Here is a 17,071-nt window from a genome sequence, read left to right as displayed (position 1 = left end):
CTCAAATATCAAAATTATCTAAAGGATAGGTACTTTAGAGAAGGCCAAAGATATAATAATCTTGTCATTCAAAATTTCCATAAATGTTACAGCCTTAAGACAAAAAAGTATAACTTGTAACTAGCTTAAGAAAAGTGAAAGCAAATAACTTTGATTCATATTATTTTTTCTTACCAATAAAGAAGTAAGGGTTTTACAACCTCAGTCTGAATATTTTTTAAGTGTTCTTCATTCCACTGAGATCCATCTAGCAGTTTAAATTTTGATAAGATTTCTGCAGAAAGGTAGCAGTCTCCACTGCTCACTAGATAGCATTTTTTCATCTTCTCAATATGTCTGAAATAATACACACACATTGACACAATATTCAACTAGCCAAATATTTTCACTTCCAAAATGTTTCAGGCAATTAATGAACTATCTTAAAACCAAAAGTGAGTTACAGGGAGATATAAATATTTCTCACAGATATGGGAATGGGAAGGGTATTTTTGGTAGGCTGAACAATGGCCTTACAAAGATGTCCATATCCTAATTTCCAGAACCTAAGAATGTTACCTTACATGACAGAAGGGACTCTGCAGATGTGATTAGGATTTTGAGGAGATCATCCTGGCTTATCTAATTGGTGCTAATGTAATCTTAACAGTCCTTCTAAGATGGAGGCAGGAGGGTAATAGTCATAGAGAAAAGAAGTGAGGATAGAAGCAGCAGTCAGAGAAGAGAAAAGATGTCATGCTGCCGGCTTTGGAGATGGAGGAAGGGGGCATAAGCCCAGGAAAGTAGGTGGCCTCAGAAGCTGGAAAAGGCAAGGAAATGGATTTTCCCCTAGAGTGTTCAGAAGGAACGCAGCCCTGCATACCCATTTTAGATTTCTAACCTTTCAACTGTAAGAGAATTAATTCGTGTTGATTTAAGCCACTTAGTTTGTGGTAATTTATTACAGCAACAATAGGAACTAATACAGTATTAATTCTGAAGAATCTATGTAGGTTGCTTGCATATCCCTTCCCTAACATGTCTTGGCAAGTGGTAGTGGCCTTCTACCCTGGGATCAATCAGGTCATGCTTCATAATCAACCATTTGGTAATCCCTGAGCTTATAACTGTGTACAACAATGACATTATGATCATTATGATCAACAACAGTGGCATTGCGATCTGAATGCCACTGAGATAACTGGAATAATCCAGTCACTAGTACTTACTCAGTCAAACCTTTAATGGGAACTGCAGTCTACTACAGTGGATCTGCTTCAGAGTTCACAGCAGATCAGGAAAACACAAGATAAGGACTTTCCTAAAGCAGGGTCCTCTTAAGGTTCTTAAGACTTATAGTGACCTAAAACATTTGGAGGAGCTGAAGACCTGTGCCCCATCAGACTTTTAAGAGGCTCTCTAGAGGATATCCAGCATCATATCTAGCAGCTATCACATTCAGATATGAATGTCGAAGTGGCATCTGACTAAAGACCATAGAATTTGTTAACTGAGCAGGCTGTTAGGAAGAGCCAGCCCCTTACACTGGCATAAGGTATCTTTTACATAAATCAATATTATAATAATAAAATAAATCTTATTATTATTCATTCCTCTAAAAGTATAAATTACATTTAAATATTTATTTCAGGCTTTCTGCCGGTGCTTACATGACCCAAGCTAATATTCTATAATTTGGTTTTAAAACTATTGAAAAATAAAAAAGTAGAAATACCTTTGATGTCTTCCACAATCCTTAAGAACTTTTAACCTCTCAATATCCATCCAGAGCCACCAATATCTCTCCCCTAATGTACCTTTAATAAATTTCTTAAATCTTTCGAACTCCTTTCTATTGCCAATGTCATAAGTTTTGTGAGAAATACACCAATTAGCCCTGCTTTCTAGTCCAACGCTCTCAGTTTTTGAAACTGCTTGTGCTAACATGTCTTCCGACTTTTCCTTTAGCATTTCACTCCGCAAAACATTCTTGCCAGAGGTAGTCCCCAAACACTCATCAAATACCACTTCTGTTACATTTCTGAAATTTATATAATCTGGGCTTTCTCTAAGTGGTGCTCCAAGAATTTGATGAATTGCCACTCTCAAAACAAAGTTTATATAAGATCTTAAAAATTCTTCACATGTTGAGAAATGCAATGTCAGGCTTTCATCAACATCCTGTTGCTTTTCAAGGTATGTCCTCAGAAGAGCTTGAGAAGGAGTGTCTTGTAGAGATACAGGCCCATCTTCTTCAAATTCGGAAATTAACCTAGTGGCTGTAGATGGGCTCTTTTTCGTCCTGGGGTGAACTCCATCATCAAAGATAAAACTCTCTGTATTAAATCATAAAAGGCTATTAGATCAGATATAAATGTAAAAGTTTTCTTTTAATTATTAACTAGATGTTATAGAGCTAGGATGGCAAATGTGTTTATCATCGGTAGTGACTGCAGGGACCAACCAGTGTCAATGAGGAGTCTAAGGCTACATTTGGGATCAGTAGAGAGAAAAACTGCCAACAGGGATTAGTCATGTCTTCCCTGGACATGAAAGGGAATATTGGTGGCAGATGAATTAAATATTTGATATCCTTAATAAAGAGGATCTTCAAAAAGACATTATACACTTTTAAAATGTAATATTCCAGGCTGAAAATGTCAACATACAAAGGCCAAATCTATTAAAGAATTAGAATGTGTACATCAAACAACTGTATGTACTTTAATATTTCATGTTCTATGGTAAAATAAAATTAGCTGCCATAGGTGATGAGATGATAGAAGAACAGACCAGAACTGGAGTCATAATAGCAATTAAAAAAATTCACTATTTTATCAGAAAGATTCAATTACTACTATACTTACAACCTATCATTAAAATTACAAAATTGCATAAGGCCCTTGTGAAGACTTACAAATACAAATGGATTGCTTTTACACTTTTTCTAAAGATATAGTCTAGCCCCTATTCTTCTGTCTTTCAGAAATCAGTGAAATATCTGATATCAGTGCTTTATTTCACATGGCAAATCTACCCCTTGCAAAGCCGTGGATCAGGAAAACCCTGACCCATGTGTCCCACTCTCAGTTTTCTCAGTAATAGATTTCAAGTCTCAATGAACTGGAAATGTTTCATTACAATTTTAATTGAAAATAAATATACTAAACTTCCCCAAAATTGAGATTAGACTTTTGTAAACCTGTGAAAGGATACTGGGTATACACTCAACCCCACAGACTTGGAGGTAAAGTGCAAGCCTGGCACTTCTGCTCACTGCCTTCCTGCTATCCTTTCTCTTCCTGCTTACTAACGTCACTCTCCAATTTTCTACTTTACTATTTGGGGAAAATAGTAAGAAATCTATAAATTCAGCAATTTCCAATTAGGAAGATGATTTTCCCCTTTACCTAGATTTGGGTTCAATCCTAGAGAATCCAGACTTATCACCTCCAGAGGTTGCTTATACTTTTCAAAGGAATTATGTAAGAATTGTTAGTGAATTTCTGAGTTCCCCTCTTGAATCACATTGCAAGATTTTTTTTCCCTCTAACAATATCGTATTTAATTACTCCCATTTCTGGAAGGTTCCCTTTATTTATGAAAAGTTTGTATCACCCACAAAAGTTCCCCACAGTAGAAATTTATCTGCTTTTCAAGGTGAGAAACAGTCTGAACTTAAAAACAGAAGGAAAACTCAAGTTCCATAAATCACTATTTACTTTGGGGAGAAGAGAAAGGTTACACCCACTTCATTTCAAAGGATTAATAATAAGAATTTGTAAACTGTGACAGGAAATAATGACAAGACAAATATTTATTGACTGTCCATTAGGTACGAAGCACTAAGCATTTTCTATACATTCAGTATATATGCATCATTAGTTTAATCTTACAGATGACAAAAGCAAAGCTCCCAGAAGTGGAATAATTTGCAGAAGTCACAAACTAATAAGTATCAGAGTTGGGTTCTAAACTCATCCTCTTTTCACTATATCAGGTTGTCTCTTGAAAAACAGTAGAAAGTGGTGTTGCAGGGGAGATAATTTTTTCTCCCCATCCACTAAGTGTTGTACTGTAAGTTTAGAATAACAACAAAAGATGTAAAAAGGAGTTCTGAGGTCATTCTTGTCCTTTTCTGCTTACCAGAAACAGATGAAATAACTGGTGATCCAATTTTGTTGTGTAATACACAAGAAGGTAATGAAAAGTTTGATACTGTTTGCTGATTTTGTTTTGCTAATGCAAACCAATCTTTTGTTTGAGTATAGGAGGCCTAGGAAGAAAGGAGCACATTTGTTTAACATAAGATTAGCAGTATTCTTCCAGTCATGAATCTGGACAGGTCATTATGATAATATTCATTTGCATAGTGCAATAGGTAAAGGAAAAATTATGCCGTGAAAGAAAAGAATGTTGTACACAGAAAAACTCATTAGCTGAGAATAATGGTAAGGAAATTTCAATTCAGATTATTTTCATATTAGATGATCAAAGGAAAGAAATGAGCTCACTACCCATCAAATTCTTCACTCTTCCACCAGAAGCATGCAATCCTACTTCCTGGATTCACTACAAATTCACACTATCTAACTTTAACTTGGCAGTCACCACGGCTCATCAGTCTTTGGATGCATCTTTTGCCAGCTACTCCCATTCACAACTTTCCCAGTTATTTCATGCCCCCAATTCTGTCTGGCCTGGCTCAGTGTTTTTAACAACTCCTCCCTAATATGACAAAAACTTAACTCTCAGTAGCACTGGAAACCTCTCCATGCTCAACTTCCCCTTTACCTTAGATTCAGTTTTCACAACTTTGCTTGGATTGGATGCTTTCTGAAGGCTGATTCCTGACTCACCTGCCCCTGGATGGAGCCTTCAATGTTTCCTTTCTTTTGTGTTCTCCTGAGCCAGCTGACCCAATTCTCAACCTGACACACAGCTTCTAGAACCCCAGTCCTAAGAAACTCCATCTCAGATTTCCCGGGAAGATTCTTCTTCCTGCTTCTTAGTCATGTCCTCACCTACTCTTCTAGGATAATCCAGCTTGTTCAACAGAAGCAGAAAAGGGAGTGCCCAGCATTACTCTCATTTCTCCATTCTCCAACCTGGTTGGCCCTTAGCCTAAGGAACACTCACAGAGGAGGCAAGGCTCAAATGGAATAGAATTGTTCCCTATTATGCAGAATTAGCAGGGTAAGTCAGGCCACACAATAAGACCAAAAGCAAGAGAAAGAAATATCAGGTGTCATCAGTGTACTCACTGCCCGTCTTAGAAGTAAGGTTTCCTTGGTAGATAAAAGCTTTGAATCTAATTGCCTTTTGTTTCCCCTTTTCCTTCCTCTAAAACCAAGTCATTTATTACTGATTACATGTTCATTCAACATATTTATTGAATGACTACTCTATTACAAGTAGTATCCTAAGCACTGAGAGGAGACCAAAATAATTAAGGAACTTTCAAGGAATAGAGAGAGACCAACATACAAGAGTCCTTGCTATTTCAACTGCACAAAAAAGATGAGAGAGTAGAAGCCAGGGGAGAAAGAAGTAGTTAGCCAGACATAAAAGCAGTTAACTATTCTACTTTGTACTCTTAAAAGATGCGTCAATTGTTTGTGTTTAGATGGTATAACTGAAGACTCAAAGAAATATTACCAATTATCATATGGATTAATCCCTATCTATAGTCATGGTTTAGTGATTTAAGGTCCCAAAGAAAACTGAGTCCTCAAAGTTTAAAGGCTATTAAAAAAAATATATAGTTCAAATATTACTCAAGTTGACAGAAATGAGCTTTTTCCATCACAGAAACTAGTAAAAGTAAACTAGCTTGGATTTTTATTCTCTTATATTTGATTAAATTTACCTGTAAGGAATCAGAACTTATTCCCCTAGACTGATTCTTTCCTTTGTATGTTTATTGACCCCTACTATCAGTATATTTTTTGACATCCCTAACATTATTATAACATATGGGTTAAGATAAAAAATAAATACCTAAAAATAAATATAAGAGAAAAGAAAAATGTGCTTTCAGTACATCCCTGAGCATTATTCAGAGGAAATAATGGGACTGGCATAATTTTTTAACATTTTTGCCAAATATTGCTGATAGAACTGTCAAACTACAAAATTAAATAGGAGCTTACACATGAAAAAAATGTTCAAATAAGATAGGAGAAGGATATCCATTCCAACAGAGATGGCAAATAGTTTTCCTCTTGTATGACATCTTTGATCACTTGGAAGTGCCTGCCTAGAATGCTGTGTTGAAAAAGAATTTGGAGCCAAGTCCTAGCTCAGCAGGAAAATTGCCATAATTGATTAGCAATCTCTGTCATGAATGCAAACTAGGAGAATAGCAACACATGGGTAACATATTTGCAATTCCTGGTTTTGTAAAGAACTGTGTATTAGAAATGTCTTCCCAGAGAGAAGATCTGATAATTAGAGGCTAAAGAGAAGCAGAATACGTGACCCCAAAATATGCCATGGCATTGTGGATTATTGTGAGCTGAAGGAGATCACGACCCAACAGACTCAAGAAAAACACTTACCTCTCCTTTAACTACCTAAAAGAATTTACATAGGGGGCCTGGCTCAGAGACAGCCAGCACCAGAGATAACTTTTATCTGAATGACCGACCTATCTATATGGCAGGTAAACATCTAATTACCAAACATCTGGTCTTCTTATAGTCCTGTGAATTACCCTCCTCCACTTTGAAGCCCCAGGCCCCTACCCCATTCCTTAGCTCAGGATGGCATATATGTCTCAACTGCCCAACTTGCTCTTGGGTCTTATATTCTTATAGGGTTCCCATACATACTAAATTACATTTGTTTTTTCCTGTTACCCTGTCTTATGTCATTTTTTTGTTTGTTTTTAATAGATCAGCCAAAGAACCTAGAAGGGTAGAAGGAAAATTGTTCCGCCCTGGCAGAGGCAAAGATCGAACAACAGTATTCACTAAACTGTGATTCCCCAAAAGGACATTTGATTCTAGGTTAGATCTCTTCAAACGTACCCATACCACCCAACATTCTCCAAGTGTGAAGGGCAAATTTATCTGGTAACAGCTAAACAGTTATGCATTTTATTACTGAAGAATAATCTTGACAATAGGGAAGAGAAGGCCCAATTTATTGTTGTTTTGTACAAAAATTACAAATTCCAAATAATAAAAAATTTGGAATGAACAATGAAACCCTTGCTTCCCAGGTGACATTGGGGATGTTCTTCAATTGTGCATTTTTCCTTTGTACACATAAGGATAATAATTCTAATTACATTTCAGGTGAAAGAGTGTAGGGCAAATAAGTCAGCATAAACCTAAGAGAATATTTGCTAAATCTACTTCAGAAGTATTTGAAATCATTTTCCTATTCAAGTGGTACATGAAATTCATATCCCTAAAATGAGGAGTTTCACTGAAGTGCCAAGACACAAAGAAACACTCACACTTTTACCTTGCCAAGAGAAATGCAGAACTTTTTCATACTTATAACATCATCTTCTTCAACAGGAGGAGGTGGTGGACTGGTTGGTTTTTTCAGGACCCAGGGAGAAAAATCTGCACCAAATGTGATATTCATGCCTGATTCACTCCATCTTACTTGTGAAACCAATTTGGCTAACCTGCATTTCAGAAATCATACAAACTAGAAATAAGTTTCAAATACGGTAGAATTTAGAAAAAAAAAAAAATTTTGTTTTATGTATTCAAATCAATCTCCCGTCCTAACTCTGCAGGATGATTCTCTTAGGATCTGCTAAAATTAATGGCCTATTCATAGAATTACTAATTAATAATTATTCTATTTTATTTTATTTTTATTTAAAAAAACAGTTGTTCTAAGCAAAAGTCAAATTTTAGTAAAACTTCAGAATGTTTAGGTACTTAAACTTTAGAAGTCAGGGAGCATAAAAGAAAAACATGGCCCTGCACTACAACGTTCTGTCTTTTTTATGACACTCATATTCATTTTTTAACACCCTGAACATAAATACCTTTACAGAAGTAGAAAAAAATTTTAAATATAATGATCAAAGAAGCAGAATTGAAATACATTTATTAGGTACTGTTTCTACAAAATCTCTTTGCAAAAGTTAAGTGATTTTTACCAATGCTCTATCTTATACTATATAGCAAGTGGAATATAAACTCAAATGGGTTTAAAGGTATACAATTTTATTAAGGAAGTACAGAAAAATTATTTTGGGTGAACAAAAATCATTTAAAAATATGTATATTGATGGGATTACAATACCTGTATTCAAAGTAGCAATCACTTTCCAGAAATGCTGGAAGTCTTTCTTTTTTGACCCAGTGAATACCTTGTTCACGATTGAGACACTATTAGAGGACAAGTGAAAAAGAAAAAGTGTGTCAAAGAAATTCACCATTCAGGACAATGATGGCCTAATCACTAGAGCAATATTACCTCTAGCTCTTACAGGGAGCCCTGCCTGTACCTTCTATTTGGATGGGAGAGAGTAAGAACCCTGAGTCACAAGTACTTCTTCAATTCTCTCAACAATCCTGTATCAACTATTATCTATGTTTTACGGATTAACAAGCTGAATCCAGAAAACTTAAGTAACTTACTGAAAGAGAAAGAGTGACAAAAAATTCAGTCTCAGTATTTTCACAGTCATAAAATGGGTGAAAAATAATCACAAACAGAAAAAGAACTAACCAGAAAACTTGGTAAGACTGCTAGAGTGACTGCAAGCCCTTTGTCCTTCCAATTTTAGGAAATTCTGTTAAATATTTAACATCACCAGGCATTATCATTGAGGATACCAAGGTTAACAAGAAAGAGAAGGCCCTTCCTTTAAGGAGTTTGCAGATAATTCAATAAGCAATAATAACAGAGTGCTATAAGCACCAGAAGTTCAGGATTCTGTGGGAGGCCACATGGGCATGAAAACCAGCAAAGGTTTCCCACAGAACATGACTGGGGGGATGGGGGACAGAGTCAAGATGGAGGAATAGGAGGATGTGCAGTTCGCCTCTCCCCACAAGTACATCAAGAATACATCTACATCTACAAATGGAACAATTCTCATAGAGCACCTGCTGAACACTAGCAGAGGACCCTGGACACCTGAAAGGGCAAGAAAAATCCCCACGCAACCGGGTAGGACTTAAGAAAGAAAAAAAGAAGAGGAAACAGGACGGGACCTGCACCCTTGCAGGGGAGCTGAAGGAGAGGAGAGGTTCCCGCACACAGGGAAGCCCCCTCACCAGTGGGGAGACCAGCTGGGACAGAGAGGGAGCTTCAGGGGCTCGGAGGAGAGGGCAGCAACCAGTCTGTGGCAGACAGGACAGAGTAAGACCTACACGGATGGTCCAGATGGTCCATGCCGCAGCCCTGAGCTCCCCAGACTGAGTCCTGTGTCTGCTGGTGCGGAGCAGGGCTGCATGATGGAACATGGGGTCTGGAGAGTGGACTCAGGGAGGGGACAGCTGTTGGCTGTGAAGGGACAGCCTGAAGGGACGGGAGTAAAGAGCTCCACGATTGGGAATGTTCATGGAAGAAGCCCAGGCTGCCATAAAAGCAGAGTGCCATTGTTGAGTGGCACGCAAGGGGTGAGGCCACCATTGCAGCCCCCTTCCCTATGCACTGGCCCCTGCCTCCGGGGGCATTAGGATGGTCACCTGCCTGAGCAGGCTCGCGTGCCCCACCTGTTGCCGCCTCCACCCCCGCCCACCTGAGTGGGTGCATGCGCTCTGGGACAGCCTGAAGAACAAATGCTAGCAGGAGGAACACATACAGAGGTGGGGCTGAAACCACAGCTGAGCCCCAGGGGCAATGCAACTAAGGAAGAAGAGCTGAAATCTCTCCTTGAGGCTGCAGGAACCACGGATTTACACCCCCGCTGTCAGCACTGTAAACTCAGCAACTGAGGAACGTCCAAATGGACGAGTGCTCCCATAGCTGAGACGGGTCTAGCTTTACAGCTGTGGGCTTTGTGGGCACGTACACACGGAGATTGGACCAGGCCAGAATCTGAGCTGCCTCCACAGCTACCACAGTGGGTCCAGGTACACGACTACTGCAGTCCTGGGATATGACTTCGGTGGATCTGCACTGGTGGCCTGGTGAAAACAACGCCTGCGAGATGCCAGGGCCAACTGCCGGCATACCCAGTTAAGGGGGCGCTGAGAGCAGTTCCAACGACAGTGTAATTTGTGAGCCAACACAATGGGTGAAAAGTGACACAACAGAGTTCACTCACAGGTGAACAGTTCCAGAGGAGGAAAACTCAGTGGCTTCTCTCCCAGTGGGAGAGCTCCAATCTCACCTACTGCATACCACAATTAGAAACACAGCTCAGAAACAGATCTGAGGGCCGCAGACCCTGCCCCTGGCAGGGAATTAACAACCACAGAGCAAAGAGGAGGCTCCGCTCAATATCCAGTGCAGGCTTAGGTCACCACAACATCAGTCACACCTCGTATCAAGGGGATAACGGCCAGCATACACTGAGGAAAGAGGGGGAAGACATCCATACTAAAAACAGCCCTTGCACCAAAAAATATTAAACACACAGAGACTACATAGGGACATTCCCACATAAAAATAGCCCTTCAAGACAGTCTCAGAGTCAGGCATTAGGAGGAAGAACCCCAGAGTGCAGGAGCTCCACAGGGCTGGAAGAAACAGACACTCTACTCTTGGAGGGTGTACACAAGACCTCATGTGTGCTGGGACAGAGCACAAAGCAATACCTCCATAGGAATCACAGCTAGACCTAACTAGGGTCTGAGAGGGTTTCCTGGGGAGGTGGGGGTTGGCTGCAGCTCACTGTCAGGGCAGGGACACTGGTGGCGGAGGTGGGGCTTTGTGGGCACCAGAGAATACTGGACCCCAGAGAATACTGATCAGTGTGAGCTCTCCTGGAGGTCCCCACTTTGCACTAAGATCTGGCCACACCCAACAGCCTACAGGCTGCAGAGTTGGAATGCTTCAGACCAAACAACCAGCAGGACAGGAACACAGCCCCACCCATCAGCAGACAGGCTGCCTAAAGTCATACTGAGCTCATAGCTACCTCAAAACACACCCCTTGTCACGACCCTGCCCATCAGACGGACAAGGCCCAGCTCCACTCACCAAAGGGCAAGCACCAGTCCCTCCCACCAGGAAGCCTGCATAAGCCTCTGGACCAACCTCACCCACCAGGGGGCAGACACCAGAAGCAATAAGAACTATGGTCCTGCAACCTGTGGAAAGGAGACCACAAACACAGAAAGTTCAACAAAATGAGATGACAGAGAAATATGTTGCAAAAAAAGGAACAAGATAAAACCACACAAGAACAACTAAATGAAGAGGAAATAGGCAATCTACCTGAAAAAGAATTCACAGTAATGATAGTAAAGATGATCCAAGATCTCATAAAAAAAAATGGAAGCACAGATCAAGAAGACACAAGAGAAGTTTAACAAGGAGTTAGAAGATATAAAGAACAAACAAACAGATGAACAATACAATAACTAAAATGACAAAGCACACTAGAAGGGATCAGTAGCAGAGTAACTGAGGCAAAGGAACGAATAAGTGAGCTGGAACACAGAGTGGTGGAAATCACTGCCACAGAACAGAATAAAGAAAAAAGAATGAAAAGAAATGAGGACAGTCTCAGAGACATCTGGGAGAACATTAAACACACCAACATTCATTTTATCGGGTCCCAGAAGGAGAAGAGAAAGAAAAAGGACCTGAGGAAATTTTTGAAGATATTATAGCCAAAAATTTCCCTAACATGAGAAAGGAAACACTCAAGTCCAGAAAGTGCAGAGAGTCCCATACAGGATGAACCCAAGGAGGAAAATGCCAAGACACATACTAATGAAACTGACAAAAATTAAAGACAAAGAAAAAATATTAAGAGCAACAAGGAAAAAGCAACAAATAACATACAAGGGGATCTCCATGAGGTTATCAGCTGATTTTTAAGCCAGAAACTCTGCAGGCCAGAAGGGAGTGGCACAATATATTTCAAGGGATGAAAGGGAAAAAAACCAACAACAAAGAATACTCTACCCAGCAAGGTTCTCTTTCAGATTCAACAGAAAAAACAAAAGTTTTAGAGACAAGCAAAAGCTAAGAGAATTCAGCACCACCAAACAAGCTTTACAACAAATGCTAAAGGAACTTCTCTAGGTGGGAAAGAGACCAGCAACTTAAAACAACCTTGTACCTATATAGACTGCTGTATCAAAACCTCATGGGAACAGCAAACCCCAAAACTGCAATAGATACACAAACAAAAAAGAAAAGGCAACTCAAACACAATACCAAAGATAGTCAACAAATTACAAGAGAAGAGAACAAAAGAGGAAGGGAAGAAAAAAGACCTACAAAAACAAATCCAAAACAATTAAGAAAATGTCAGTAGGAACATACATATCAATAATTACCTTAAATGTAAAAGGATTAAATGCTCCAAACAAAAGATACAGACTGGCTGAATGGATACAAAAACAAGACCCATATATATGCTGTCTACAAGAAACCCATTTCAGATCTAGGGACACAAACAGACTGAAAGTGAGGGGATGGAAAAAGGTATTCTATGCAAATGGAAACTGAACATTATGGGATTAGAAATCAATTACAGGAAAAAAAAACTGTAAAAAACACAAACATGTAGAGACTAAATAATACATTACTAAACAACCAATAGATCACCAAAGATAATAAAAAATATCTAGAGACAAATGACAATGAAAACAAAACGATCCAAAACCTATGGGATGCAGCAAAAGCAGTTCTAAGAGGGCAGTGTATAGCTATACAAGCCTACCTCAAGAAACAAGAAAAACCTCAAAAAAAAAAAAAAAAAGCCTAACCTTACACCTAAAGCAACTAGAGAAAGAGAACAAATAAAACCCAAAGTTAGCGGAAGGAAAGATATCATAAAGATCAGAACAGAAATAAATGAAATAGAGACAAAGAAAACAATAGATAAGATCAATGAAACTACAAGCTGGTTCTTTGAAAAGATAAACAAATTGATAAACCTTTAGCTAAACTCATCAAAAAAAAAGGAATATGGCTCAAATCAATAAAATTAGAAATGAACAAGGAGAAGTTATAACTGACATCACGGAAATACAAAGGATCATAAGAATCTACTACAAGCAACTATATGCCAATAAAATGGACAGCCTAGAAGAAATAGACAAATTCTTAGAAAGGTACAACCCTCCAAGACTGAACCAGGAGGAAATAGAAAATATGAACAGACCAATCGCAAGTACTGAAATTGAAACTATACTTTAAAAACTTCCAACACACAGAGGTCCAGGACTAGATGTCTTCACAGGGGAATTCTATCAAACATTTAGAGAAGAGTTAACACCTATCCTTCTCAAACTCTTCCAAAAAATTGCAGATGAGGGAACACTCCCAAGGTCATCTATGAGGCCACCATCACCCTGATACCAAAACCAGACAAAGATACAACAATAAGAGAAGATTACAGGCCAGTATCACTGATGAACATTGACACAAAAATCCTCAACAAAATACTAGCAAACAGAATCCAACAACACATTAAAAGGATCATACACCATGATCAAGTGGAATTTATCCCAGGGATTCAAGGATTTTTCAATATACACAAATCAATCAATGTGATATACCACATTAACAAACTGAAGAATAAAAACCATACAATCCCAATAGATTCAGAAAAAGCTTTTGACAAAATTCAACACCCAATTATGACAAAAACTCTCCAGAAAATGGGCATAGAGAGAACCTACCACAACATAATAAGGGCCATATACAACAAACCCACAGCAAACATCATTCTCAATGGTGAAAAACTGAAAGCATCTCCTCTAAGATCAGGAACAAGACAAGGATGTCCACTCTCACCACTTTTACTCAACATAGTTTTGGAAGTCCTGGCCATGGCAATCAGAGAAGAAAAAGAAATCAAATGAATCCAAATTTGAAAAGAAGTAAAACCGTCACTGTTTGCAGATGACATGATGCTATACATAGAAAATCCTAAAGATGCTACCAGAAAACAACTAGAGCTCATCAATGAATTTGGCAAAGTTTCAGGATACAAAATTAATGCGCAGAAATCTCTTGTATTCCCGTACACTAACAACGAAAGATCAGAAAGAGAAATTAAGCAAACAATCCCATTCACCAGTGCAACAAAAAGAATAAAATACCTAGGAATAAACCTACCTAAGGAGGTAAAAGACTCAGAAGACTATAAGACACTGATGGAAGAAATCAAAGATGACACAAACAGATGGAGAGATATACCATTTTCCTGGATTGGAAGAATCAATATTATCAAAATGACTACACTACCCAAAGCAATCTACAGATTCAATGCAATCCCTATCAAACTACCAATGGCATTTTTCACAGAACTAGGACAAAAATTTTTTAAATTTGTATGGAAACACGAAAGACTCCAAAGAGCCAAAGCAATCTTGAGAAAGAAAAAAGGAGCTGGAGAAATCAAGCTCCTTGACTTCAGAGTATACTATAAAGTTACAGTAATCAAAACAGTATGGTACTGGCACAAAAACTGAAATATAGATCAATGGAACAGGATAGAAAGTCCAGAGATAAACCCACACACCTATGGCCAACTAATCTATGACAAAGGAGGCAAGAATACACAAGGGAGAAAAGACAGTTCTTCAATAAGTGGTGCTGGGAAAACTGGAGAGCCACATGTAAAAGGATGAAATTAGAACACTCTCTAACACCATACACAAAAATAAACTCAAAATGGATTAAAGACCTAAATGTTAGGCTGATACTATAAAACTCTTAGAGGAAAACATAGAACACTCTCTGACATAAATTGCAGAAATATCTTTTTGGATCCACCTCCTCGAGTAATGAAAATAAAAACAAAAATAAACAAATGGACGTAATTAAACTTAAAAGTGTTTGCACAGCAAAGAAAACCATAAATGAGACAAAAAGACAACCAACAGAGTGGGAGAAAATATTTGCAAACCTAAGTGACCAACACGGCATTAACCTCCAAAATATACAAACAGCTCATGCAGCTCAATAACAAAAAACAAACATCCCAGTCAAAAAATGGGGAGGACATCTAAATAGAAATTTCTCCAAAGAAGATATACAGATGGCCAAAAAGGCACATGAAAAGATGCTGAACATCACTAATTATCAGAGAAATGCAAATCAAAACTACAGTGAGGTATCACTGCACACTGGTCAGAATAGCCATCAACAAAACATCTACAAACAGTAAATGCTGGGGAGGGTGTGGAGAAAAGGGAACCCTTCTACACTGTTGGTGGGAATGCAAATTGGTACAGCCACTATGGAGAACAGTATGGAGTTTCCTTAACAAACTAGAAATAGAGCTACCATGCCATCCAGCGATCCCACTCCTGGGCATAAACCCTGAGAAGACCATAATTCAAAAAGATACATGCATCCCAGTGTTCACTGCAGCATTATTTACAATATCCAGGACTGGAAGCAACCTAAATGTCCATTGACTGAAGAAGAGATAAAGAAGATGTGGTACATATATGCAATGGAATATTACTCAGCCATTAAAAAAGAATGAAACAATGCCATTTGCAGCCACATATGGACCTAGAGACTGTCATATGACAGTCAGACAGAGAAGGACAAATATCATATGATATCACTTATATGTAGAATCTAAAAAAATGGTACAAATGAACTTATTTACAAAACAGAAATAGAGTCATAGATGTAGAAACAGTCTTACGGTTATGGAGGGAAGGGGGAAAGGATAAACTGAGAGATTGGGATTGACATATACACACTACTATTATATATAAAATAGATAACTAATAAGGACCTACTGTATAGCACAGGGAACTCTACTCAATACTCTGTAATGACCTATATGGGAAAAGAATTTGAAAAAGAATACTTGTGTATGTATAACTGAATCACTTTGCTGTACACCTGAAACTAACACAACATTGTTAATCAACTATAATCCAATAAAAATTTTTAAAAATTATAATTGACTGGAAGCATGATTAGCTAGGTTGAAGAGGGAAGGAGGAAAGAAATAAAGATAAGTTTAATAGATCACAGGGTAAGATTTGAGAGATGGAGGGAGGAAGGCTGGAGAAGTAGGCAGGGCCCTGATTATGAGTAGTCTTTTAAATAACATTATGGAGTTTAGATTTTATCTTAAGGTTGTGAGGGTCACATGAATTTACAGAAGAGTTACTAAGTTGCTATTCATCCTAAGACATTTATATACTATTGTTTCTATTTTGTCTTATATTCATTTTTTCCAGAATTCTAATCAATGCCAGTACCTTGGACGCTAAACAAATGCTAATAAGAAGTAAAACAACCAATAAAGTACACATTTCAGTGAGGCAAATGTGTCTGCACTATGTGGCTTCCACTGACTGTCTGCTAAAGCAAAAATTTTGCTGTGATATTAACATCAGAGTCAACGCAGACCACTGCTATCTCCTTTGAGGAACTCGCGGGCTCACACAGCAGTGCTTCCACCATCTGAGAAGCTAATGTTCTTGGGGGTGCACCTGTGCTCAGCAATGCTGACATGTGGCACCAAGTCATTAGGCTCCCCAGGACTGGAAAACTGAGCAAACAATGGTTTCCTCCTGTTTAGCCAAAAACACCCACTTGCCTTCACCAAAGACTATCTTCTGGGTACTTAAAGAATAGAAGAAACTTTGGAAACAGCCAGCACCTTAACAGTAGCATCTTGTTGACTGCTTATCAGTGAGATCTGAAGGACATTTGGATCTTGAGTAAGAAGGATTCCGCATATGCTACACACTGACAACCAACCACACAGGAGGCTTGAATTCTCATGAGCAATGTATTCAATGTATCACAGAAAGACACCAGACCGCACATAAAAATCGACATAAACACTTGAGGAATTCTACAAGGCCATGGAACTACTCAGTTCATACAAAATCAGTTTGCCTAATATTTACCTAATGAACAGTTCACCTATAACTCTTTCCTTTTTGTATGTTTTGCATCTATTTGACCTAAAAATTAATGAAAAGTATAAAAAAATAAAATCAAA

At 38.4% G+C, this 17,071-nt stretch overlaps 1 protein-coding gene across 5 annotated transcripts in view; it reads right to left on the bottom strand.

Annotated features, from left to right (window-relative positions):
* Positions 1-17,071, bottom strand: part of RGS22 (regulator of G protein signaling 22) — a 165,950-nt gene that overhangs the window by 102,772 nt on the left and 46,107 nt on the right. For all 5 annotated transcript variants that reach the window (XM_067711622.1, XM_067711624.1, XM_067711623.1 and 2 more), the window contains exons 5-9: positions 8,254-8,339; positions 7,453-7,621; positions 4,126-4,255; positions 1,715-2,315; positions 175-336 (exon numbers count right to left, since the gene is read on the bottom strand). In XM_067711622.1, coding sequence (XP_067567723.1) covers positions 175-336; positions 1,715-2,315; positions 4,126-4,255; positions 7,453-7,621; positions 8,254-8,339 — 1,148 coding nt within the window. The remainder of the gene's footprint in view (positions 1-174; positions 337-1,714; positions 2,316-4,125; positions 4,256-7,452; positions 7,622-8,253; positions 8,340-17,071) is intronic.

Source organism: Pseudorca crassidens, chromosome 17, assembly GCF_039906515.1.
Source record: "Pseudorca crassidens isolate mPseCra1 chromosome 17, mPseCra1.hap1, whole genome shotgun sequence".
NCBI classification, from domain to species: domain Eukaryota; kingdom Metazoa; phylum Chordata; class Mammalia; order Artiodactyla; family Delphinidae; genus Pseudorca; species Pseudorca crassidens.
This window is presented reverse-complemented; position numbering and strand designations above follow the sequence as displayed.